The sequence below is a fragment of the Lepus europaeus genome, chromosome 4 (genome assembly GCF_033115175.1).
Source record: "Lepus europaeus isolate LE1 chromosome 4, mLepTim1.pri, whole genome shotgun sequence".
NCBI classification, from domain to species: Eukaryota; Metazoa; Chordata; class Mammalia; order Lagomorpha; family Leporidae; genus Lepus; species Lepus europaeus.
In genome coordinates this window covers 146299690-146326025 of record NC_084830.1, presented here as the reverse complement: position 1 = coordinate 146326025, position 26336 = coordinate 146299690, and the positions used below count along the sequence as shown (strand labels likewise).

The 26336-nt window shown below is 58.7% G+C and overlaps 1 protein-coding gene across 6 annotated transcripts; it reads right to left on the bottom strand.

Annotated features, from left to right (window-relative positions):
* Positions 1 to 2442: 2442 nt before the first annotated feature.
* On the bottom strand, positions 2443 to 26037 carry SEPTIN8 (septin 8). 6 transcript variants are annotated; one of them, XM_062189185.1, is made up of 10 exons: positions 25932 to 26037; positions 15231 to 15351; positions 14193 to 14388; positions 13723 to 13909; positions 12838 to 12999; positions 12174 to 12270; positions 11811 to 11979; positions 11514 to 11646; positions 11239 to 11423; positions 2443 to 2930 (listed from the first exon to the last, which is right to left on the bottom strand). In XM_062189185.1, exons 1-10 carry the CDS (start codon positions 25959 to 25961, stop codon positions 2765 to 2767), a joined length of 1446 nt encoding a protein of 481 aa, XP_062045169.1. In that variant the 5' UTR covers positions 25962 to 26037; the 3' UTR covers positions 2443 to 2764. The 6 variants fall into 6 exon arrangements, with proteins under 6 accessions (XP_062045169.1, XP_062045170.1, XP_062045171.1 ...); XM_062189186.1 differs by having other exon boundaries at positions 2443 to 2927; XM_062189187.1 differs by having other exon boundaries at positions 13723 to 13903.
* Between the last annotated feature and the right edge of the window lie 299 nt (positions 26038 to 26336).

The window sequence follows — 26336 nt, the reverse complement described above, 5'->3', positions numbered from 1 at the left end:
CTCCCTAGTCTAGTGAGGGAATGTCGTGGCTCCAGCATCGGGAGCGTGTTTCTTGGTCAAGTCTTGAAATGCCTCTCACTTGTCCTGGAGGAACAGGAGCACAACTGGCCCTTTTTGGAAGGGGAGGGGATGTTGAAAGAAAAACAGGTGCTGCTCAGGTTGAGGTGTTCGGATTCCGCCCACGTGTGCTGATTTTGTGCTGCAGGTGAACGAGAAGTTACTCCACATCATCATGGTGACTTCCTTGAGACTTGCTGTGAAAGTGAACGAGGAGGAGGAGGTGTGTGGCCCTGGATGTCCACACTGGGCTGTGGGCTGCTCTGGAGATCCCGGATTCCTGAGAGGCAACTGTCCCCTGTCCCCTTGAGAGCGAGGGGCCTTATGGAAAAGTCACTAACTGCGTGGGCCTCTGGTGCCCCTTCCTTAGGCTAGTTGGACCCTGGAACCCCACAGATGGGGAGCACAGCTGAGCTCTGCTAGCCCCTGACCCCTGGCAGATCCGTCTTGTCCCACTGATTGACACAGTGTCTGCTGCCAAACTAGGAAGAAACCGCTCAGCCCTGTGGCCCAATGTCCACCCCTAGATACAATGTCTCAGAAAGCTGCCAGTGAACTGATAAAGTGACCATGTCTCTGAACGTGGGCCCAGAGGATGCTGGGACTTTTCTCTGAGAGGGGCAGGAGGGCCAAGCTGGGGTTAGAGAAGCCCCATGGCGCTTCAGATGTGCATGGACTTGAGAGTTTCTCTGTGGCCTGTGTTCAGGAGGCCATAATCTCCCGATTCCCTCCCCTACCTCCCCTGACCTTTGACCTCTTCCACTCTGGGGAAGGTGAAACCACTGCATTTGCCACAGGGCCTCCCTCAGCTGATCCCTGGGTCAGAGGAAGCAGGGATAAGGTTGCTTGTGTATACAGCTGCAAACCTTCAATACAAATGTTCTTAACCCTTGTCTATTAGATAGGATCTGTGCCCCCTCCCCAAAGTTGCTTTGGGGTGTCGTGCAGGCTAACTGCACTCTAAGGAATATTCCTAGGGGTTGTATCAGTACTTTTTTCCTCTAAAAAGGTCAGACAGTCTGTCAGGCACTTGATCCTTGCATGTTTACTCATAGGCAGGCCTTGCTAGTATCTCTGGAAGTCGGTTTCCCCAGAACTGGACCACCTTAAATCAAGGTGGAAGGGAATGTTTGCAGTTGCTATGCTGCAGAAACCGTGGGAGATTCTGTCAATGAGTCTGTCTGGTGCACATCAAGAAGCTCAAAGGCATAATTGCCCCTTGGATGACAAGGAACCAGCCAGGGGCAGGATGAGGACCAGAGATGGGCAGAACCCACAGCTCCTGGAGAGCTTCAGGACAGGGGAGGGGGCACAGCCTCAGCCCCACAGCATCCTGGGGTACGTGCTGGCATGCAGCTGGGGATCAAAACCTGTTAGCAGAGGGTCACCATGCAACAGGCACTGCAGGTGGTCACAACTCCCTGGGGGATGTGACAGTAACATCTGGTCTGGCTTTTCTTTGAGAAGCACTTTGTCTGGCAGACCCCCAAAGGCCATGGCGCCAAGGTCGTGGACGCCCGGTCCCCATGGGTAAGAAAACAGAAGCTACTATGACATGGTGTAGGGCTTTGGCCTCTTTATTTTCTTTTTACAGTTAATTCCACATGTAAAAGACTTCATAAAGCACTATGGCTCTGGCTACAGCCCCAGTGAGCTGCTGAGGATGGAGCTGGCTATTCTGGACAGACTGCACTGGGACCTGTATCTCGCGACGCCGCTGGATTTCTTGACTCTGGTAAGCACAAGGAGGTTACAGAATCTGCCTCAGACTCATTGGTGCCTTGGAACAGCTGTTCACACACTGGACGGCCAAGCAGGGCGTGCACAGGTCCTCACATGCACCACACAGAGGTGACCCACAAGGCCCGTGACATACAGAAGAGTGAAACTGTGTCTCGAGTCCAACACCAAACTCCGCTTCAAGAGGACGTTAACTTTACAAAGATTTTTAGACGGCACTACTATGGTGAATTTCTCTTTTGAATACACACTGCAAAAATATTTCACTTTGCATTCTGTGACTATGGTACATAAATAGCTATCTGCTCTTGCTCCCTTTACACACATTCACTTAGCTGTCTCGATTCATCTACACACAATCCTTACGGAAGCTTTAGACCATATTGATCCGGCACTTAAAAAAATATCATACGTTAGTTTGTGTTGTTTGGGGGGGATGATGGCATCTGTAAGGATATGATTCTATTAGTAAGGCAAAATTATGCAATGTGGAAATGCCATGAGGGTTTGGTCTGTTAGGAAGCAGGAGGATTGAATCACCCAGGACTGCTTCGCTTGAAGACTGGCCACTGTTGCCAAGTCCCAGTTTCTTCTCTCAAGCTGATACAAGTAACCTTTTCTGCTACTTGGATCTTGAATAACATGTTTCTTTTTTTTTTGAGCATTGAAACATTGTCAGCTAGGTACTTTAAATTCAAAATGACCCTGTCACAAAGCAAGCTGTCTCTCTGGCCACATGGGCATTAAGCCTCATCCCCACACCCTGCCCCACGCTTGTGGGGCCATGGATGAGAATGGAGAGGGTTGGGCAACATCTGGTGCTCCCTGATGGAAAGTTAAATTGTGTGCACTTTTGGTCATTGACATAGGAAACGTATGGGGTTTTCTGTTCTAACATTAAAAATCATGGTCTCCAGTTCCACGCCCTGGTGGTCCTGAGCTGGCCCCAAGTGATGGAGCTGCTGCCTCAGAGGAATCCTTCCCTCCACGTCGCGTCCCTGACCAGGCAGCTGCAGCACTGTATGGCCGGCCACCAGCTGCTGCAGTTCAAGGGCTCCACACTGGCCTTGGTCATCATCACCTTAGAGTTGGAGAGGCTCAGGCCCGACTGCTGTGCTCCTATATCTGATCTGCTGAAGAAAGCACAGGTAGACATCAACTTCGCCCCAGACCAGGCTCCGAGTTGTGCCCCTTTCACCGACACACTCTGCCCCCAAACAGGGCACCCGTGGCTCTCCGTGGCCCTGTTGGGCTCCAGAAGATGATCTGACTGTGACAGCTCTGGGAAGAGTCTGCCTGAGGCCTATGCTTCCCACACATGCCATGCTCTGTGGACTTGGGAATGGGCCACAGGCTCCCACCACTGTGGTGGGGAGGGGACTCTGACAGCAAATTTCTCCATGGCAGCCCTGATATTCAAGAGGAGTGGGAGTGGGAGTATGTTCAGCATGGGAGGAAGTGCCTCTGAGCTTAATATCGGAAATGTCAACCCCAGACCCCTCCCCCTTTGAGTGTATGTGGCAGGCACCAGTGGGTCCTGAGGCAGGTGAAGGGAAGTAGAGAGGGTGGGCTGTCAGAATCTACACCCCGCCCCCCAGACAGATAGGTTAGAGGCGATGCATGGTTAGACCACTGGCAGTTACCAAGGAAACAGAGGTCCCTGAGATGGAGGGGTTAATACGCATGCTTTGGGCCATCAGGCCCTCCTGATGGCTTCGTATTCACATGGTGGCAGCCCACTGCCTATTTGCCTATTCATACGGACTAAGATGCTCCTGCTCCAGGGTGACCGTTCTGTTTTCACACAGGTCAGTATGGAGCAGTATGTGCCCTGCAAAGAACTTGTCAAGCAGCAGCTGAGGAGTTTCTAGCTGCCCCTCTGCACAGACTTGCTGGTCCACCTGCCCAGCCCCTGCATGGGCAGAGCACAGCCAGAGCCTCCGTGTTTGAGCTCCTCTGAGTTCTGGCCTTCGTGAACCCCCTAACCAGAAGGCAAGAGGGCCCCAGAAGAGCAGGGGGTAGGGCTGGTACAGCTTACATACGGTCTGCTGGACCACAGCCCAGCCTCCCCTGTGTGTGCACATGACCCAAAACTAGAGAGTGAAAGAATAAATGTATGGATGCACAAACTGCCCTTGATTTTCCTTTTTCCAGCAAGGACTGGGATTGGCCCCTAAGAGCTGGCAGGTGAGGCCGGAAGTGGGGCTGACTCGGGGCCCTACCCCTGACTGACTGGTTCTTGCTGCTCTGCCTGCCAGGCTTCTCCTGGACTCCTGTGCCACTTGCAGGCCCGCCTGCCCTGGCTGCAGCCCCAGGAACAGGAGTCTCTGAGCCCCTCTCCCCTGGCACGCCCAGTACTTGGGTCGTCCTTCACAAGGACTGCAAGTCAAAGTATGTTTCATTGAATGTGCAGTAACTGGAGCACATCTCAGCCAAGTAGCCCAAGTGATGAGGAACAGTGTAACAAACAGGTGCGGCAGGGTAACACCTGCAAGGGGAGGCACAGCTCCAGGAGCTGCTTGTTGGAATGAGCAGGTCTGCAGGCCCAGCCTGCTGCACGCCCTGTACTAGCAGGAGGAGGCTGCCCTCAAGCCTTGGGGGGAAGCCAGCTGCCTCTGATGCCCTGGGCCTACAGAGCCGCCTCTGAGCGGCGGCATGCAGCTGCCAAGGATGCCAGCTGGGGCTGTGTAAGGAGGGCCAAGGATCTGAACGGCCGTGGGACACATCTAGCGGTGATGTGGGACATCTTCCCACTGCAGCACTTGTCTTGTGGATGTGCTGGGCTGGGGCAGGGGCGCACATGGCCCAGGAGCAGCTGAGCTAGACGGGCTGGTTCTCAGAGTCAGCACAAACTCTGCTTTTTTTTTTTTTTTTTAACACAAATTTGTGTGCTGGAACGTCTGAAAATAGTATCTAATTGTTGGTGATGTGAATGGGATCCCATGTGCTTAGTCTGGCTGGAGTGACCTGTGCTGGAACAATGTTTCCCATCCCCAAGTCCAGTATCTCTGCGGTGGGCATGCTGGGGGGCTCGTTGCTCCCAGCCACAGCTCCCAGTGGTGGGCCCCACTGCCTTCTGCTGCCGCTTATCTAGCACCAGTAGGCACTGTAGCAGGTGGGGTGGGAGCTCACCCTGGGGGCCCATAGGAACTCAGGCTGTCTCGGGTTTTGGAAGACAGCCTGGAAGCCTCTGGGCCTCTTTACTACATGGCTCTAGATGTGAGCCAGGTCCCCAGAGCTGATGCAACTCTCAAACCCTTGGAAAAAGGAGCAGGCAGAGCCGGGAGCCTCAGGAGCAGGATGAGGAGCAGCCGTGGTGCTCCCCCTTGCTGCGAACCGGCTACTCTGTGAAAGCCGGCTGCAGCAGTGCCCAGGTGCTGCCCGTGAGTGTGCAGAGTCTTGGGGTGCTGTTCCAGATCGCCTTGGGCTCTCAGCTCTCAGCTCCCACGTGAGATCAGAGGTGCAGGATCGTTGCAGGGGAACAGGGACACAGTCCATCTTCCTGATGTCCCTAGCTGGGCAGGGATTGCTGAAGGACTGTGCAGAGTGGAGTTGGCAGGAAGCCCCAAGGCAGGTGCACTGGCAAGGGGCTAGGCAGGCTCAGGGGGTGAGACCATCATGGGCCTTACTTAAACTTGTCAGAAGTTACTTCTCCAAAATGGGTGAGCCAGGGAGGGCCTTCTCCCCATCTTTCTGGAAACTGCCCCCCAAAGCTGGTTAAAGACTTTGCCTCCCTGCCTCCCACAGGTGGAGCAGAACTGTATCTTCATAGCAGTCTCCCTGTTGAGCTCCACAACCTCACTTGCCATTGGCTCATTTTGGTCTCTCCAGAATCTTCCTAATGGCAGATAGACAAAGCTCAACAAATGGACCCAGGTGTCTTCCCCTCGACCATTTCCCTGTCCCCCAGGGCTTCCCATCACAACAAAACCATTTCAGGTCCACCAGCCCACACTGTCCACCAGCTTCACCACTGTCACTTGTATACTGGTCTTCCATCATCTCAATGACACGCCAAGCAGCCGGCTGTAGCTCAGGAATCCAGGATACATGACCAATGTTCAAATCCCGACATGTGTGACTGGGGTCATTTATCTAACCCCTCTCTGCCTTGCCCATAAGATGGGCAGAACAGTGGTATTTAATTGTAGGATTAGAAGGGTTAATAATGCATGTCACACCCTTCAGAGCAAACCTGGCACACCAGAAGTACCCATATACTAGCCACCCTGTGCCAAGCCTGTACCCAGCAAGATGCCTGAGCTCTGCGCTCACCTTTTGCTCCCTGTGACTCTTTCCTCTGTTCCAAGCCCACCCACGCACCTCCCACTGCTGTCCACAGCAGGATTCGCTATGAAAACAGGTCTCTCAGCACAGCAGATCTCCCCCACAGAGGACACAGAAAAGACAAGCTGCCTTGTATTACAGCTGGAGGGGCTCAACAGGCTCAGGACACTTGTTAAATCAGAAAAGCTACTGCCCAAAAAAAGACACCATAAAAACTCAAAAGAAATGCAAAATTTAATGGGGGAACAAAAAGGAGTACAAAGTGAATGGAAAAGAACAAAACAGTCCATGAATGAAGGCATAAATGGGTCAACGAATGCAGCAGGTTTAGAAAAGCATGCTGACGTAACAGACAAGCAAGCCACGCCTCCTTCGGGCCTCTGATCCCGGAACGCGAGCCCCGCTTCACAGGGGGTGCACACACAGACACACACAAACATGTATGCAGTTTGCACAATTATAAACCACTGGACTTGGTTTGCTGGGGACACTTCCTTCTGGCTGATGCCTGCTGATCTGGCATAGCGATCAGCAGCATCCCTGTTTCCTCTCCAGAGTGCTGGCTGGGACAGTAAATTGTAAGGTGATTCTATTCCAAGCCAGCATGGTTCCTGAAGTTCACGAGAGTAGATTCCAACCTGACCCTATATGACAACCCTACTAAAGGCAACGGAAACCAGTCTGAGCTACACGAGAGCCGGCAAGCAGGACCGCATCCCGTGAAGCGTAGCTTGCTAAACAATGGCCAGTTTTAAACTCAGCTCGTGAGTCAAGGATTCATTTGGTCTCAGCTAAGGACAACAACATCCCAAACACAGATAGCAGGGGAGGGGTGCGATGAGGCTTGCCGTGGCCAATGCACCCAAGGCGGCAGCTCGGACCGCAGAGGATGTCATGTCTCCCCGCAGAAGCGAGCAAGCCTCGGGCCCACAGGCAGCAGGGGACGGCGGGCAGAACCTGCCCACGGCAGCGTCCCCAGGCTGGCACATGGACCAGGGGTCCTCCTGCTGGGGCACCGAGCCTCCTCTTCACACATGTGAGCCGAGAGAGGTGGAACCCAACTGAACCCGCACGCTCAGGCATCTGATGACCCCGAGGACGAGATGCAGGCTAACCTCGTGAGCAAGCCACACCAAAGCATCTGCCTTCCGTCCCAACCAGAAGTGGATGTAACATGACGCTAACGAGGCATCGTCCTCAGAGCCCCTTCCAAGGCCCTGTTTCCAAATGCATATCTTATATTCTTAAAGAAATAATTCAGAATAGTCCAGGTTTCCAGCCCCACAAAACCTGGATCCCCTCCTGGTTGTGGTGGAGTGCCTGGGTGCAGACAGAGCCTGCTGTGTTCGGGGTGTGGGGACCCCCACACAGGAGACGCCCACACACAGCTCGCCCCTCCGCCTCCCTCCAAACCGAACGTCTGCCGTCCCGGGAAGCAATAGGCAGGCCAGGCAGAGAGCGGGAGACGGTGCTGGGGGCTGGCAAGATGGGGAAACAACCCAACACCGCGTCAGCACGGCCTCCGGGGGCTTCCAGCAAGGTCGCCCGTGCTGCACCCACGTGGAGGGCCACCCTTCCTCCCATCTCCTTGTCTCCACGTCTCCCACTGAGCCAGGCCATGACCCTTCACTTGTAAATAGGAGCATAGAAAAATTGATGCTGCAGGCACCAGGGTACTTCGAAACGTCTGGGGAGAATGGAATGAAAACACACTTATTCTGAGGCCGAAAACAAAAACCTCGAAATCCACGCACACACAAGGCCTTCAAAGAAGGTTCCCAAAGTAAGGTGAAAAAACTACGCACGGATCTCGGGGTATTTTGCACCAAGATAACAGTTATCTCTTCCACTCCATTCTCCACGGGCTCTCGGAAGCACCCAGGCGCTTTCTGGAAAGGACACTGCAGCGCGCTGCTGGAGCCGCAGCTCTCGGAAACTGCCTGCGTCCATCAGCCGCCTCCACCTCCACAGCTCAGGAGAGAAGAGCGAGCGACCTGCAGGCAACGGCCCGATCCCCCCAGCACCTCTGCCTCTGGCAGAAACGACTGGCCTGGGACTCTCAGCCGGAGGCGAACACTGAACACACACGTGGGACGGCTCCCTGGTTATAGGTAGCACCTGTGGGACACACGGACGACGGCTGAGGGCTGCTGTTCCATTTACATTCACAGTAAAAACGCTGCACGTGGGCTTGTCCGGGTGCCCCCGTCATCCGTAAAGAAACTGCAAACGCCGCCGTCACAGCAAGTTTATTTCCCACCTCTCCCTATAGGTTTATTGTGGGGGCGGGGTGCTTTATACACGAGAAAGGTTTAGAGATAGTTTTAGTTTTAAAAATAATCAGGGACTCTGTGTTATTCATGAAAATAATGGAGAGGATATTATTCATCCTTATGCTGGTGCCCAAATAAAAAAAATTTTTTTAGAAGTATTGGAAAGTTATTACTAAAGTCAAGCTCTAGGTTAGAAAAATTAAAACAAAGAGGGGGACAGGCAAAGTGTGCAGCGTGTCTACCAGACGGGGTGGCCGCACCTAGGGCCCCGTGCGAGCTGCCGTCTCGACGCCGACCGCTCAGGCCCAGCATCGCCGGCTGGGGCCTTGGCTAGGGGGGGCCCGTCATGGCTCCGTCAGGGAATAGTGACACTGTAAATGGAAGACCAGCCACTGGCTCTGAAAGAAATAAACCTCGTCAGTTTTGGATTCCAGCATCCATGGCTTTTCCGTATTTGCATAGAGAGGAGTGGGCCGCCAGCCGCAAGGGCGGCCCGGGGCCGGGGCGAGGGCGCAAGCAAGGCTGTGAACCCTGGAGGCTGCACCGGCTCCCAGTCCGTCCTCGCACCAAGTTATGGGAGATGGGCCACATGGCGTTAACTCAAGCAAATTAACGCCTGACAGTCTAAAGTCCACTCTCGGCACGTCAGTCTGTGCGTGCGTTAACTGGAAAATAAAAATAAAACAAACAAAACAAAAACAGACACATTAAAAGACAAGCAGACCAAACCAAATGAGCGGAAGGCAGCGAGACGGACACTGGGAGAGGGCAGTCAGTTTGGCACGAGTGAGGAGCAAAGCAGAGAGTTCGCGGCAGTGTGTGGCGTCCCAGGCTGAGGGTCAAGATCTGACTGGGAAGTAATGTTGCAAAAGTGCATTAAAATGTGAAGAAAAAGTACGACCAGCCAAAGCCTCCCAACTAAACGATTCTGAAAAATGTCTGTCTCCCCGACTTCCCAAACACGCTCCTGACTCACCCTGTTCCCTGGACCAGGGCAGGAGGAAGGAGTGCCCTGCCCGCCCCCAACTCCCCTCCCCACCCCACTCCTGGCCCCCATGAGGCTGGCAGGAGGAGACTTCCCTCTCCCAGGGGCCTAACTGACTGAAGCTTTCTGGCAGCTCCAGCCAACAGAACAGGCCCTGAAAGCGACCCTTGGAGCCCAGACAGCCATGACAGCCCCCCAGATCTCTGTCCTCAGTTTCTGAGTGGTGTCTCCACAGCGGATTTCCCAAACAAGACGGCCTGGGCCCAGCAGGCAGGGGGCAGAGCAGAGTCACTTGGGTGGGGACACCTGGGTCATTAACCTCCGCCCCCTCCCAGCAGAAATCAGATTTCTGAGCCACCAGGTTCCAGCCTAGCCCCCACACCTGCCAAGCCAGGAGCTGGATGTGGGACCAGGACAGGAAGTAAATCCGAAGCAGAGGAGCACTTGTGGAGCTGAGAGGAGCATGGGGCCAAGTCCTCTCCAGGGACAGGCAGGGCTCGTGTGTCCCAGCACAGCAGCAGCCGCTGGGCACTGGGATGGGGGGGACTACAAAGAGGAGGAGGGCCTGCCTGAAGTGGACAATAGGCCCTCGGGATGAGAACAGCATTCCTAAATGCCTGGCTCTGCCTCTCACCCCCGGTTCTCCCGCCGGGAGAAGCCCCTCATGCTTCGTTTGCCTTTGTGTCTCCACACACATGTGTACCATGTGCTGTGTTGGCAGGTAGTCTGTGCACACACCCGCATGTGCATGTTAGGGAATGCAACATGGGGTGGGGAGGGGCAGTGCAGAGGGGAGTGGTGCTAAAGACACAAGCAAAAGCCCAAGGCCACAGCTAACTAAGCACTTCACGGCCCTAACCACTAGGCCCCACTGCCAACAAGAAAGGACAGGCCTGGGCACCATACCCACAAACCTCCCAGGAGGAAATGCAGCCCAAGAGAGAAGGCCAGCATGGGTGGGCTAGCTAAGCTCCCAGGTTGGCAGGAGAGGGTCAGCCAAGAGCAGGGACAGGGAGAGATGAGACCCTCAGAGCGTGATATAGGCTGTGATGAAGCGTGGGGGAGGCTGAGAGCCCAGGGACAGGCATCTGGACCTCAGCTAAAAGTGGTGAGACAGGTGATACAAAAGGCCATGGGGAAGTGACCGTCCTCCTGGATGCTGGGACAAACCTCGCCACCCCCATCCCTCCCCTCTCCTTCCTCAGCAGGAACAGCTCCAGCCTGTCCAGGAGGGCAGCCTCCCTTCCCAGCAAACACCAAGGCCCCTGCACAGAGCCAAAGGCCCTGCAGACCAGCTGCACGGGGACCAGCATCCCCGGGGGCAGCGCTGGCTGCACCTGGTCACCACGTGCAGCCAGGGTGGGTCCTGCAGCCCCGGCCTCAGAGACGGGGGGGGGGGGGGGGGGGATGCTCCACGGCTGACCTGGCAGGCACCGCAGGAGCACCTGTGCTGGAAACACATCTTCCAAGGCCCTGGCCCTCTCCTGGCCTGAAAGACCTTCCCTGAGAATCCCTGCTGCTACAGCCTCGGGGGGGTGGGGTAGGCGCACCCTGCCTTGTGGCCCACAGGCCCCGGCTGCAGGAGAACCAGTGAGGGAAGGAAAAAGAGGAGGAGGGAGTGCAAGGTCACCAGAGAGGCAGAGAGACCTGGGTGGTGGCACTCCACAGTGACAAGTGAGAGAAGAGAAAGAAAAAAGGCGGTGAGCTAGACAGAGGCAGAAGAACCAGTGGAGACGAGAGAGTGAAATGAGTGAAACCAAGGGAGAGAGGGGGAGAGAGAGAGAGAGAGAGAGAGAGGGAGAGAGCGGCAGGGCTGAGTGAGAGAGAGCAGGAGCCAAGCAGAAGCAGAGCCCCGAGGCCAGGAGAGGGGCCGGCGCAGAAGGGGCCGCCACCTACTTCTTCTTGTCCTTGTCCTTGCGCAGCGGCTGCTGCGAGGTGGCCTGCAGGGCCTGCGACTGCAGGGCCTCCACCTTCCTGCGGCTGAAGGCGCTGGTCTCCTCCTCCAGCTCCCGGCGCTTCTCCTCCACCTTGCGCTTCTCCTCCTGGTGGATCCACTTCAGGTGCTCGAACTTCTCGTGGAGCTGGGAGCGGCGGGTGGGCATTCAGCACGAGCCAGGGAGGTGCCAGCCCCGCCGGCCTCTCCCGTCCCCGTCCCCGGGGCCAGCACACACCTCCCTCTCCTTCTCCTTCAGCTCCAGCTCTGTCTCCTTCACTTTGTTCACGAACATCTGCCTCATCTCTTCCTCCTTCCTCTGCAGCTCGCTCAGGAACTCCTTCCTCTTGGCCTCATACGTCTCCTGTAGGCTGCGGAGATCCGAAGAAGATTCGGAGAAGATCCGAAGAAGAAGGGAGGGATCACGACACAGCCTGAGAAGTGCACGCGCCAGTCCCGGCGTCCCAACCCCCTTGGCCTGGCTCATGAGGCCCTGTGGCCGCCAAGGCGGGCTCCCGCTGGCGCAGGTGCTCACCTGAAGGGCTGGCTGTCTCCATCGCTGTCCTGGAAGCCCATCTCCTCCAGCTTGCAGCGGCGGTAGAGCTCGTAGTGCCGCGTGTGGGTCTGCTCGCGCAGGTCCTCCATGTTCACGCGGATCAGCATCTCCCGGAGCTTCACGAAGTCACAGTGATTCTCGTTCTCCACTGAAAACGGAGGGCGCGCGGGACATCAGGCGGGCACGCCGACAGGCCCGGGGCAGGCCCGTGCACAGGACAGCAGGCAGAGGGCTAGAGGCACAGGCACAGGCAGGACAGAGGACAGGGGCTGCAGGCAGCAGGCAGCAGGGCAGGACAAGGACCAAGTCCGGGCTGCAGCCGAGGACGGGCCCCACACTCACCCTGCACCACGCCCCAGGGGTACTGCCGCGCTCGCACCAGCTTGTTCCCCACCTTCACTTCCTCCGTGCTGCCCACCACAGCGAACGGCAGGTGCGCCTGGAAAGGGGCCCGGGGTGCTGTGAGTGCCGAGCTGACCACAGGCTGACAAGCAGGCTGCCTCGCTGCCCCCGGAGCCCACAGGGTGGTGGCCAGACCCGCCCTCCCCAGCTCTCCTCTGCAGAAGCGTCCCACAATCTCCCAGGGGGGACTTGCTCTCTCAGTGTCCCCAGACTCCCAAGGGCTTCTTTCAGACCTTGGGCTCCCTAGGGGCTATCAGAGAACCCTGAAAGGACCCCGAGGGCCTGGACCCCTTTCAGGTTCCCAGACCCAGGCCTCAGGCCTGCTCACTCCTACAGGCTCCCACCCTGTGCCCACATGTGTGACACTTCAACGTGGGGAACCCCTGCTCCCATAACTGATTCTTCCTGTCCCCTGCCCACAGGACACAGGACACAGGACACAGGACACAGGACTGACTGGCTGGTTTCCGACACCCACCCATTTACCCTGGGAAAGCTAAGGCTGGATTCCTGGGGAGCGAGAGTCTCCGGAGGCCATGTGTGACATCTGCCAGCTTCCCCAGCCCTGGGTCCCGGAGGCCTGAGGCCCTCAGCCAGTGCTCACATTCATGACGGCATTAATCTCTGCGACAGCCTCGTCGTCCGTGGGAAACTGGTAGATCTGGACGCCGTTGCTGACCAGCTCACCCATGATCTTGATCTTGAACTTGTGGAGCTCGCTCTTGGAGATGGTGTCTGCCTTGGCGATGATGGGAATGATGTTAACCTGCCGGGATGGAGGCAGGGACAGCAGACGGTCACTTTGAGCAATGGCTCCCTGACAGTGGACAGCCCTGCCCAGGCCACGTCCCTGGAGCTGCTCCCATGGGCAGTCTCAGCCCAATCCCAGCCTCCTGCAGAGGTTCTGATGGGCTGGACCCATCAGCTGCGGTGCTCCTGACAGCCCTGGGTCCTCTAAACCACGATCCAGCCTCCACATTGGCCCCCTGGGCATACCCAGCTTTGCACCAGAATGCTCTCGGGAGCCTTAACCGGCCTGGGGCCTGAGGAAGCAGTGGCAGGGGCCAGAGCTCCCCACGACACAGCTAAGGTAATCCACCAGCAGTCACCTCATGAAGAGCCCAGAACCTCCCAGGCCAAGGTTCCCCTGCTTTCCACAGTGAAAACGGGGAGGGCAGTCACAAACACGGACAGGTGACTGTGGGATCACGCACCCTCCAGGACCCAGACCCTCCCCCATGTCCTCGAGAAGCTGCCCCCTCTGCCCTCACCACGCCTCTCCCCATCCCCATTCCAGTTCAGGGGCTTCACTCTTCTCTGCCCAGAGAGCTCAGAGGGAACCCCGGGGAATGCATGTCAGGGAGGGGAGGGGAGGGCAGAGCAGGAACAGTGGCGTGGGGTGGAGAGGCAGTGAGCGTAGAGGCGGAGCCCCAGTGGACAGCGACAGCGGGAGAACGGGAGACACCAGGGACAAGGAGGCTGTCTGCACCTTGCTGTCCAGTTTCTTCATGGTCACCAGATCGAGGGACTTCAGGGAGTGACCCGTGGGCGTGATGAAGTAGAGGCAAACGTGGACCCTCGTGTCATGGTAGTCAAACAGGGAGCGGCGGATCTTGAGCTCCTCCTGCAGATAGTTTTCAAACTGCGCGTCGATGTAGTCGACGATGGGCCTGTAACTACAGACAGCTCCATCACCTGGGAGGCGGCCGTGTGGCCACAGCCAGTGCTCAGGGCCGTCTCTGTCTGAGGATCCCTGTGTGCGTGCAGGTGGCCGATCCCTCCAAGGAGGAGCTGGGTGGTCAGAGGCCGCAGGGCTTCTGATATTCCCCCAGATGCCCTCCCCTGGCCTCCCTGCTGGGGCAGCCGGCAGTGAGGACTGCTTGGGATGAGTCCTGGAACTGTGGCCACTGGGGGTGACGTGGGCTGAGGCTGGGGGGCCCCGCCCTTCCCGCCTCTTGCCTCTCATCCTTGTTGATCTGGTCCCCAAAGCCCACGGCGTCCACAATGGTCAGCTTGAGCTGCACGTTGCTCTCCTGGAGGTCGTAGGTCTGGGGCCGCAGGCGCACACTGGCCTCGTGGTGGCTGGCTTCCTCGGTCTCAAAGGTCGTGTTGAAGAGCGTGTTCATCAGTGTGGACTTGCCGATGCCAGTCTCCCCTGGGCAGCAGGAGGGAGGGGAGGAAGGGAAGCCAAAGGCTGGAACCAGACGCCTCCGTGGCGGCTGGGCGAGTGGGGCGCAGGCACCCTCGGAGCCACACAGGAGAGAGGGACAGCCCCCACTCCACACCTCACTGACCTCAAACCCTTCTCTGGGGGCCTCAGAAACAGTGCGCAGAGAGCAAGCCAGCAGGGAAACTTAGACACCAGATATGGCATCTGGGACTCTGGGACATGTGACATGTCCTCAGGGAAGGGCAGAGCGAGGGCCCAGAGGCCGTGGGGACATCACTGGACATTGGTCTCCGGTGGCCTCAAGGGGACCTGGTCACCACCCAGCCTCTGCCTGGTGCACAGCATGCAGGGACAGAGTCTGGAGCGTCGGCCCAGATGCCCCAGTTCTGGGCAGTTTTAACCAGGCAGTGGGGTGCTCAGGGCAGGCCCCTTCCCCCCAGACACCTATGGAGGCCGCAGCAGAGCACAGGGGGCCTCATACAGCCCCCTGTGTGGGGTTGGAGTTGTGGAGATGCTGTGAGGGAGGGCGGTGACGTGGAATGGGTCAGTGTTTGTACAACAAACAAAGCTAAATCTGCAAGGCAAGCTCCCACAGCTCACAGAAGCACTTCCGTGTGCTGAATCCTGCCCACTCTCCGTGACAACTGCGTCAGGCCCTGGCTGGGCAGGCCTCAACCAACCCTCGTCCCCTCCCTCCCATGCTTCATGGTGCCTGGCGCGCCCCCTGGTGGCTGAACTGACAGGCGATCAGAGCTGCAGCGTGCCACCTCCCAGAGGGCTCTCCTCTGTCCTGTGTGGGAGGCCGCCCCCCCCCCCACGACACTCACCCACACAGAGGATGTTGAAGCTGAAGCCCTGAGTGACCGACTTGCTGACCAGCTGGTCGGGGAGGCTGTCGAAGCCCACATGGCCACCCAGCGAGAGGCTCCGGGGCTCTGGCTCCGCGTTCTGCCGAGAGAGATGCAGAGCCAGGCAGTGAGCCCACTGGGGAAGCCAAGCCAAGCCGGGGGGTGACCGACCCTGAGTTACGCCAGCCCCGTGCCTCCTGTCCGGACTCAGTGGATCTCGCGCTCCAGAGCTCCAGCTCGAGGCCAAGTTCCCAAGAGGGAACCAACGAGCCTCAGCTTCCCTAAGCTCCACCTTGGAAAAGGCCTTTCTCCCCATGGCTCTGCCGCACCTGGGATGGCCAGGGCCTCTCCTAGCACAGGTGGTCCCAAGGCCAATTCTCTTCCTGCCCAGGGCTCCCTGGATCTTAAATGGAGACTCTAGCAAGTACAGACTGCTAACTCTGAGGATGGGGTGCTGGGGCTGCTCCCCTAGACCTGGGCCAATCAGGCCGCGCTCAGGTGCTCCACGGCCAGCCCTCAGCTCCTCATGCACCCAAGCATGGGATACGCACATGGGCCTTGCTAAAGCAGCCGCCACTCACCTGCTCAGCCCACCACCTGGGCACAGAGGAGGCCTCCAGCCTCCTGACTCAGTGGTATTCTGCAGAGACGACACCCCTCACCCCAGGCTCCAGCTCCTACCACCTTCCCACCCCCACTGCAGCCCTGGTCATTTGCACAGAGTGCTCCAGGTGAAAAAGTGGGGGCATGGCCTTGGCAAACAGTTGAGCAGCAATTTCAAGAGAGCTAGAGCCACTGGAGCTGGCCCATTGCACTAAAAAAAGAAACCACGAGGACCTGAAGCAGAAGGTCAAGGTCAGACTCCACTTTGTGTGGCTGGTTTCTCTGGCTTCCTTGGGAATGGGGGGAGACATTGCTCTCCAAGGCAAGGTTCCCAGGCTCAGCTCCCATGAGGGCAGGCCCCAGGCAGCTCCACGCTGGGCCTCCTCCTGAGCCGCTCTGCCCAGCCAGCCAGCCGGAAAGAGCAAGAACAGGAGAGGGCAGCAGGCAGAGCCTTACCTGCCCATGCTGCCCACAGCTCTAGAGAAGGGAGGTGGACACGGTGGAGGACAGCCCGGAAGACACCGGTCAGTGCAGAGCAGCCCTTGTGCATGTGGACGCCCAGGACCGGATGTGAGGGGTGGCTGCTGCCCTGCAGGGCCATCTCCACAGCAGCGGAGTGCTGGGCCTGGCTGCAGTGCAGCCTGCTGCCTTGGCCAGAACCCCGGTGGCCCCTCTTCCCCTCCACCAGAGCCCACCCTGCTCATGTCCCCTACCGATGCCTGCCCCTGCCAGCTGGAGCCCTGCACCGATGACCCCAGGTGGCCTCTCTGGACAGCTGCATGAGCCCCTCCAAAAGTCAAAGGTACCTCTAAACCTGCTCTTCATCGGAGCCTCTGTTCCTACAGCTGGTCATCCCTCCCTGTCCCCTGACCACAGAAACTCGCAGCCAATCAACACCCTCAAGCCCGGGACCCCTATGTGGAGTCTGCAAGACAGCTTCCACTCACTGATGCCACATAACAAGCAGTCAACAGAGCCTCGGACATGCTGGGTCAGGCCAAACCCTGGTACACAGGTTCCAGCCCAGCCCTCCCTCTGCACTCACCCATCCAGCGCTGCCCCTTCCCCAGGCGCCACCTTTTCTCTGGCACCTGCTCTCACCTGGTCTCTAAGTTCTTACATCCCTCACCCCTCACTGCCGTGACGCCAGTTCCTTCATGCTGCACAGCATAGTTCCCCACCCAGTCCACAGACTTCCAGAACTTGACTGAAGGTTGGGAGAGGTCAGCTTTTCCATCCTGCCCTCCCTCGCACCACTGCGGCCAACATGGCTGACAACACGCCACTTGCCAGCGGCCGTACACCACCTCCACCGGCTGCAGCACCAGCCGTCTGCCCAGCCGACACAGGCTTCACTGTTCAGGCAGCTCCACCTGCCTGTGGATGCCTGAGGATCAAACGGAGGACAGAATAACCCTGAAAATCTCCAAGATGAAAGGCGCGCCCTGCTTGCAGAGAAGGCGACGTGTTTATTCATCCTCCTCGTCCGAGGGTGACACAATCGGGACTCTGTCCAACTTCCTGTAGCCTGTGGCCAAAACCCACCAGGCCAGCTGTGTCTGGAAGCCACACACACACACACAGAGAACACACATACATACACGCATTCACACAACACACGCACGTGCACGCACACACATACACACTCTACCACAAAGGACCTGCAGGGAAATAGAGGCCATCCTGCCTCCCATCCCCCCTCACATACACACTCACACTCTGTCACAATTCTAGTCTCCAGAGATCAAGAGAAGTCCCGGGAGTGGGGTCTCACATAAGCCCACCCCTCCAGGCTGAGCATTCCGGCCTGCTCTGCCCATGGGGATCCCCGGGAGGTCTTAGCCCCATGGTGCTGCCCAGGCTGCTCTGCTCTTACAGGGGCCACAGACCAAGGGCAGTGTTTGCTTAGGAGCCTCAGGGAGCTGGGATGTCAGTCAACAGCAAGTGCAGCACACACGTGCACGCACCCACCCACTCACACACAGAGAGACGTGAATGGCTGCAGGCCCTGAGGGACACAGTGCTCCTCCCTAGTTCAGGAGACAGGCCTGACCTCCTAGTCTTCCTAAAGGGTGACTCACTAACGCCAACCCCCATCATAAATTTGGCAACAACGACACACGACCCAAGGTGCATCACTCACTGCAGGTGTCCCTGCTAAAATGACCGGGGTGGCAGCCCAGGAGGAGCCAGCAGCCCCAGATGCATCATGGTTGCATGTCCAAGCTACCTCCAACTAGGAAATCAAGGCAGGCCCCTCTCTGGCTGTGAGCCTGGCAGCGTGGTTGGTGGCAGCCAATTGGCACAAACCCACGACTGGTTCAAAGAGAGCCGGGTGAGCCAGGCTGCAGCTTTAGGACCCTCTTTCTGACCATTACGAGAGTCAGCCTAAGGCCAAAGCCCACTGGTAGAGGACAGCAGAGCTGAGAACATCGAAGACGGAGCTGGGGTCTGCCTGACCTCTGGCCTTTCCCCTTTGCCCCGGCCAGGCATCCTGTCAGTGCTCAACTAGTGGAGTGCAGTCAGCAGGTAACCCGCAGTGGAGTGTCTCTGCACTCCTGCCGTCTCCTGTGTGGCACTCGGGACGCAGAGGACAGGGACAGTGCGAGGAGAGGGAGCTGACGGAGGCAGGGTGGGAAGAAAAGCATCTGGGAGTTTACAGCCAAAGGCAGGAGTGGTGGTCAAGGCCGACGCCAACTCCCTGCCAAGGACCACCCCCTGCAGACCAAGCCTCTCACCTGGTCACCTGGTTCTTTCCCACTCTGGGTGACAGACACTGTAAACACCCCCATTTTACAGCTGAAGAAACTGAGGCACACAAAGGCCAGAGAATCACCCAGGGCAGGGGTCTTGGACTCAGAGTAGGCCAAGCCTCTGCCCCAAACCTCTCTGTACACTGCCTCCCTGGTCCTTAGCAGGCTCCTATCCCATGCACTGAGTCACTCAACACACCCACTGGACACATCCACCAAGTCCAGGCACCGAGGCAGCCACTGATTAGGGGAGGGGACACCTGCTCCTTGGGCGCAGGGCTCCGTCTACACTCAGGGCTCACAGAGACCAGGCTGGCGGCAAAGGAATAACAAGGACGGTGACAAACCCTCATCTCCTCTCACCCACTCCACTCATGAGCCCACGAGGTCGGCTTTCGCGTGCTCTCCAGCACACAGATGAGACGGTCGAGGCACCGCGAGATTAAGTGATTGGCTTGAGACCACACTCCTGGGAGGGAGAAGCCAGGATTGGAGGCAGACACTAGAAGACGGTCCAGCCTCCTTGCTGAGGTGCCGCTGGATGGCAGATGGCCACTGACTTGGCCACGTGACAGGCCCCCCAGGAAGAGGTGGGAACAGTGCGGAACTGCCTGGCCCACACTGGTGCTCGGCCCACTGTGGGGATGCAGGCCGAGCACTGCCAAATCTTCCAATTTGTCAAGAGAATCCAGAAATCTAAACAGCATGTGAAAAATCCAGAAATCTAGATAGCATGCAAAATCCCCTCATCTTTAAGTGTTGGCAACCGGTACAGACTGAGAAAACCTAGCAGGCCCAACACAGTATGTCAGAGCACTGGTGTGGGCCAAAGGCCTGGCAGTCTGCAGCCCGGGACCGGGAGGCAAGCGAGCTGGAGGGCAGCTGCCCTTGGAGCTGGTGAGAGGCGACTGCCTCTGGCCCTTCCCGAACACCCAGCTCCCAGGGTGCTCACTGCGGAACAGGAGCTCTGAACATCTTCAGAAGCCGGGTCACAGACAGAGCTGGCAGCCCTGAGCGCTCGGCACACAGTGAGAACGCCACAGGGACATCACCCCCTCTCAGGTCGCTCACCAGCGTTTGGCTCCTGAGCGAGGTCCAGGTCCCTGTGACATCATTTCTTTGGCAAATCAAAGATAACAACCAAAATAATCCCTGCACCGGCGGGCTGTGTCCCGCCACACCTGGCTCTCCAGCATGAAGCGGGGAAGGGCATCCCATTTCGCAGCCCAGTGGAGAACCAGGCTGTCCCTCTCCTGGTCAGGAAACGCCCCGTCAGCGCCTCTGGAACAGCCCTCGTGGCCAGCCAAGAGACGACGACCCTGTTCCCAAGAATGAGGCTGGATGTACGGAGAGTCCGCACTGCACGGCTTACCCCCTCCACAAATGGGCCTCCATCCAGGAGGGACTGGAACCCCACTGAACGTCTAAACCAACAGAGCCAGGGAAAGTGGAGGGCCCAGCCCTGTGGCACAGCGGGTAAAAGCCACCACCTGCAGTGCCAGCATCCCATATGGCTTCTCCATTTCCAATCCAGCTCTCTGCTATGGCCTGGGAAAGCAGTAGAAGATGGCCCAACTGCTTGGGGCCCTGCACCTGTGTGGGAGACTCAGGGGAGGCACCTGGCTTCTGGCTTTGGATTGGTGCAGCTCCAGCCATTGGGTCCATTTGGGGAGTGAACTAGTTAGTGGATGGAAGCCCTTTCTCTCTCTGTCTCTCTGCCTCTACCTCTCTGTAACTCTGCCTTTCGAATAAATAAATAAATAAATATAGACAGGTAGAGTTATAGACAATGAGAGAGAGAGACAGAGAGAAAGGTCTTCTGTTGGTTCACTCCCCAAATGGCCGCCACGGCCGGCGCTGCACCAATCTGAAGCCAGGAGCCAGAAGCCAGGTGCTTCTTCCTGGTCTCCCATGCAGGTGCAGGAGCCCAAGCACTTGGGCCATCCTCCACTGCCCTCCTGGGTCACAGCAGAGAGCTGGACTGGAAGAGGAGCAACCGGGACTAGAACCCGGTACCCATATGGGATGCCAGCACCATAGGCAGAGGATTAACCAAGTGAGCCTCGGCGCTGGCCCCAAATAAATCTTAATAAATAAATAACAACAACAAAAAAGCAGCTCACTCTAAAGCAAATAAACAAACAAACAAAAAATCACTGGGCTCAAACCTTCCACACAAGTCTGTTTGCTGGGGGGAAGGGGAGGGGATACCACACCAGCTAGCTGCATGAGGCTCCTGACCCATAGCGTTCTTGACTTTAGATGCTCATCTCCCTCTGGGATCCCATGCCTAGCACCCACAGGCCTGTGCACTCAGTCCCCAGGAGAGCTCCAGCCCTGGGGGAAGCCCATTAAGTCACTGAGCAACAGACCCACAAGTCATTGCGTCACCGGGAGCCTTCTCCACCCACCTTCCCGACACGAACCACCCAACCCTGGCTGCAGCTACTCCCAGCAGCCTGGACCTTAAATAGCCAGAGCACAGGCCTCTGCCAGAACCCATGGTCTCATGAGCACAACTGTCCTTGAGCCCAAGAGGAATCCGAGGAATTTTCCCAGGAAGGGCTTAGGCTCTGGTCCCAGGATTCCACAGCCAGCCTCAAATCCCAGGTCAGAGGTTACGGGAAACAGCCAGAGGGGCGCATGTGGGAGGGTGAGGGTGGGGAAGCTGCTACCCTAAGCCTGAGAGGAAGACAGAGGCAGGGTTTACCTGTCCCAAGTCAAGAGGACACGGGGAACTCAAGTGTCTCTCTGCTTTGGCGGCAAGAGAAAACGTGGGCGAGGACGCACGCAGCACTCGCTCAGTCTGCATGGCGCCAGCCTGGTGCTACAAGGTAACACTGGCACGAAACCAGATGGGCCACCGGTCACTCCCACAGACCACATGTCCCCTTTCCACCTGTCCTAGAAGGAACAGGAAATCTGGGAGCAAACCCGAGGCCACCCCCTCCAGACCCCAGCATTCTGCTCCCTGGGCGCCTTCTCTAAGTCACACTTTCTCCTCTCCTTCTGCATGTGTCAGGACTGCAGCTTGTTTATTCGGGATGGTGTGTTTCCCGCTTCTCCTAGCAAAATCAGGTTTCCAGGAAGCCAAGGGCACATTACAGGGTACTGGGTCCACGCCCACCACCCCAACCCCAGGCCTAGGACACAGTGTTCTTGGACTCAGCTGTACTGCCTGAGATGGAGTGAGCCACCCCACAACAGAGCAGATGGGGCAGGTGCTCTAGGCCACAGAATGTACCAGAACCCCAGGCATTCATCATCCTTCCTCGCTTGGCTCAGGGACTCTGGTGGCAAACACCACCGCCTTGCAAAAGACACCGCTGGAAGGAGGAGGCAGCCTGTGCTCCACAGTGAACGAGACCCCCGCCCCGCTTAGGAGGGGGCATGGGCAGCAAAGGTGGCTGGAGGGACACCAGTGCTGGGGCAGGAACAGAACACAGAGGCACCGACATGGCCAGACGCGGCACAGGGCAGCATGGTCGTACTTCTGTACCTCGCCCCGACCACCCAGGCAGGGCTGCAGGTGTGCCCCCAGCCCCACAGCCAGGTTGGAGAGTAGACTCGGTTCCACAGCCACAGCCCCTCCAGAACCCCGGGCTCCAGGCAGCCCTAGCCAGGAAGCCCCTCAGAGAACACGGCCTGTCTCACACGGGCCCTCACTGCCCAGGTTCCATCCCTCTAACGTGGCCTACAGGATGGGGGCTGAGAACCAGCTGGGTGCCAGGCGTCCCAGGGAGGAGGAGGACATCCAACTTGCCCCAAGGGCACCCAGGGCATGTGCAGCTGCTGCCAAAATGCCCCTCGCCTTGCCCTCACCCTCTTCCCAGTCACGGTTGCTCACGTGGGTCCTGAGGATGCAGGCAGCCCCAAGGCAGCCAGCAGGGAGCACCCAGCTCCACAGCATGGCTGACGTCAGCAGGTGTCCCTCTCCTGGGCAGACGCGCCTCCCTCCTGCCCACACAGCTCCACATCCGGGTGTCTGGCAAAGCTTGTGCCTTGGGGCCCTGCCTGGGGATCCGGAGTCCTAAGTACAAAGCACTGAGGCAGGAAGGCCAGGGAGGCAGCAGAGGACACACGGAGCTGGCTGGCCACCCCCAGGCCCTTTGCTCTGTCATCCTGCAGCTGACTGCTTCCAGTGCTGGGACCCGAGCCACAGTGACATCTGTGGGAGTGACTGCCCCAGTCGCCCTCCGCCTATCCCATTCCGGGCTCGGAACTCAGAGGGCCCCACCCTGTTATCTCAAGGGTCCTGGAGTGCTGTGGTTTGAGTCTGGAGCCGACCACCACATCAGCTTTCTCACCCACCTGCAGGCTTTGGCATCAACAAGATAAGAGGCACAAAGCATCCAGCGCCCGCCCTGCCACCAAAGCCTCTGACAAGAGCCAGGCCCTGGGCTCCCAGCCTCTCGGCAGGCACTCTGACAGTCTGTCCTTCCTGCCACCCTCTCAGTTCCCACTCTGGTCTGTGCCTCATCTGAATTCTGTACCCACAATGCCTTCCCACCGGCCCTGAGCTCTCACCCACCCCAGTTAAGATCCCAGCAGCCCTTCTTAAAGCAAGCGCCCAGGGAATGGCTCACTGCCCCCAGGAGGGGGAGGGCAGGCCAGACCCACCCCTGGGGCGTGGCGGCACAGTGCAAGCTCTGGAGACGGTGCCACAAGTGAGTCCCCAGTGCCACCAGGCCCAGAGAGCTGCACAGCCATCTCGCTTGGCTCCCCTTTCTCCTTTAGAATGGCTCTGCAAGGCAGTTAGTGGTCATCTCCCCACCACGCTCTGAAAGAGGCCAAGCCCCCTGGGCGAGACGCTGCCTCCCACGGCCCTGCCAGGAGAGTCCGCGACTCAGGGAAGTGACAGATGGTGCTGGGGATAAGCAGAGACGGGGGGTACATGACCGGTTGGGCAGAAGGCCAGGCAGGCGGCTGCCCTGCCGCATACTTCCTCCTCGGCCCCTGCAGCTTCATGCCCCTCACCCTGAGACGGACAGGGGCAACACAGGAGCTGGCCCTGCAGGCAGAAAGGGGGGGCCTCAGCATCGGGGTCTCAGCAAGGAGGAGGCACAGAGCAAGAGCAAACAGGAGCCCAGCGGTCCACAGGGCGAACAAAGTTGCCAGAGGGCCCAACACGCGCGGAGATGACACCGGTCCTGATGGAGGCCTGAGCTGGGCCCAGTGCATCACATCACGTGGGGACACAGAAGCCCAGAACAGCTCCATCCCAAAGCATGACGCGTGTGCTTCTGTGCACCGCAGGTCTCGGGACGGCTGCCAACCTTTCCAGGGTGCTCTGACCCCTGAGCTCCAAACATACAACGCCAGGCCACAGAAGGCACTTTCCAGAACAGGTCTGTGTGCCTGCCCTAAAGCAAGAAAGGGAGAAACAACTTTCCCAGGACGACATGCCAGGAGGGGAGAACACAGTCCAGACCCTGAAATTCAGGCCAGACTCCACCCGAGGTCCCCACCCAAGTCCTCCCAGAACACCACTGGCCCAGAGTGTGGCGGGCGTGGAAGGCATCCATTCCTCTGGCTTAGCCTGACACTGAGCCCAAGTCCCCTGACCCCGGCACCACACCCTTCCCTGAGGCAGTGCCCTCTCTGGGTCTGGACCCTCGGAGCGGATTACTCCAACCCCCTCACAGAAACAATGCAGGGGCAGACACAGGGGGCTGAGGGAGGCCCCCCCAAACCCACAGCCTGGCAGGCAGGGGCCTCTGCTGACGCTGTGAGGACCATCTCTGGACAGGAGCCTGCACGGAGACTGCCATGCAACAGGGCGAACCTGCTCTCTGCCGCCGCCTGCCATGCAGGGCCACCTTCCCGTCCACATGCACACCAGGCCCCGCTCTCAGTCCCTCACCTGCAGTCTCTCATTGAATCCTCAACAACAACCTCAGGAGGGCGGCAGTAGTTTTATCCCATTGAACAGATGAGAACACTGAGGGGTTAAAGAACTTGCCCAAGGTCACATGGCCAACAAGCAGCATCTAGGATTCAAATCAGGCGGCCTGATTCTGGTTGCTCCACATACCATTCCCACCTGCAGAACAACCGGCCACAGACAAGACCCACACATAACCGTCTGCTCGGCCGGCCAGACACACAGAGGCAGCTCGGGCACCCGGGGGTCTTCTAACCTCCAGCTGGGGGGCGGGACTCAGGTGCTGCCCAGGGGTCCAGCACAGGGGTGAAGGCAGCCTCTGATGAGCCCCCTCCTGGACCCTGCCAGGTATTCTAACTGACTTGGCCGACACACAGCCCTCTCCCCCGCGGGAACAAAACACCAGCCTGGAAATGATGAAACCACGGGCCCTGCTTCAGTGACACACACTTCCAAAGTAGAACAACAAATGTATTTTCAGATTAAAAGGGGAAATTTACATATATAAATTCAGATGACAGTATTTATAGCATTAATTACATAAGTCCCTGGATCCCTCATTTAGCCTCAGAACCCATTTCTTATCAGTCACACATTCAGAACCCCCTTCCTTCCCCCCAACAGCCCCAAGCCTGCCTCCCCTAGGTCCACCCAGGGCCTCTCAGGCTGGCACTGGACCCAGCTCCTTCGCTGTCACGGCAGAACATCCCAGACACACCCAGATCCAGCCCTAGATGCCCGAGGACTAACAGACACAACTCCCCCAAGGCCTCTCTCCCCAGGGGGATTAGAAACCTTTAGGAAGTTGGCTCTGGACTGGCAGGAGTTCAGAGAGACCCCTGCAGGGACCACCAAGGATGTCAGCCACACAGAGGGCAGACCCCAACGGGGACCCAGACAAACGCGCACAGGGCGGGCTCCGGACCGGCTCGGTTCCCCGGGAATGGCTGCCGCAGACCCGACCACTGAGGCCTGCCCTGTCTGGAGTCGCACCCAGGATCCGGCTGCGGGGATCAGGAGCGAGGTTCGGTCCAGATAGGAAAAGCAGGCCCAGGAGCCTCAGGACCCAAGCCCGCAACTGCCCTGAGCTCTCCGGGCGGCCTCCCTTGGTCCCCGGGGCTGCATCCTCACCGGCCGTGTCCAGCCAACAGCACCTGCGCGGCCAGCGATCGCCCCCGCCACGCCGAAAGCAGCACCCTGGGGCGACGCGGGTCGGGGTGTCCTGCATCCTCCCCCAGCCTGCGGAGCTGCAGTCCGGCTTCGCACCTGCCCGGAGCCCGGCGGGTCTCTGCGTCTTCCCGCGCACTGGGTTTGCCTCTCCCGCGCCGGAGGGGGCGACCCCAGCCCGCGAGCCACAGGCGCCCCCGCCCGCCGCCCCGTTGACAACCCGCCGCGCGCCCCGACCCCGCAGGGCGCTCTCCCGAGCCGCGTGGCCCTCACCGAGCAGCGTTCCAGGTCCGTGGCCGCCATGGCAAGCTCGCGCCGGGCGGCCGGGCTGGAGCAAGCGCCGGGGTCGCGACGGAGACGAGCCGGCTGCGGGACGCGCTCCGCCCGGGCGGCTGCGGCTGAATGGATCCAATATGGCCACTTCCTGGAAACTCCCCTTGGCGGCGGCGGCGGGAGAAGCCGCGGAGCCGCCCCCGCCCCCGCTCGCGGGACCGGCCTCCCCGCCCGGCCCGGCCCCGACCCAGCGCAGCCGGGGCCCCGCGGCTCGCACGGCCGAGGGTCTTGGAGCGGGGCGCGCGCGCCCGCGGCGGAGCTGCTGGGACTTGCAGTCCGCGGCTCGGGGGCCGGGGGCCGCCGTGTGTCCCGAGGAGCCCGGGCCCAGGCCGGCCTAGGGGTGTC

What these genes read in the sequence shown, in the direction of transcription:
- SEPTIN8 (XM_062189185.1), bottom strand. Translation starts at nt 25,961, where the DNA reads ATGGCGGCCACGGACCTGGAACGCTGCTCG. An exon ending in GGAGACAGCCAGCCCTTCAG is followed by an intron (nt 11,647 to 11,810) that starts GTGAGCACCTGC and finishes GGATCTCCGCAG; the next exon opens with CCTACAGGAGACGTATGAGG. An exon ending in AAGGACAAGGACAAGAAGAA is followed by an intron (nt 2,931 to 11,238) that starts GTAGGTGGCGGC and finishes TGCTTTCTTCAG; the next exon opens with CAGATCAGATATAGGAGCAC.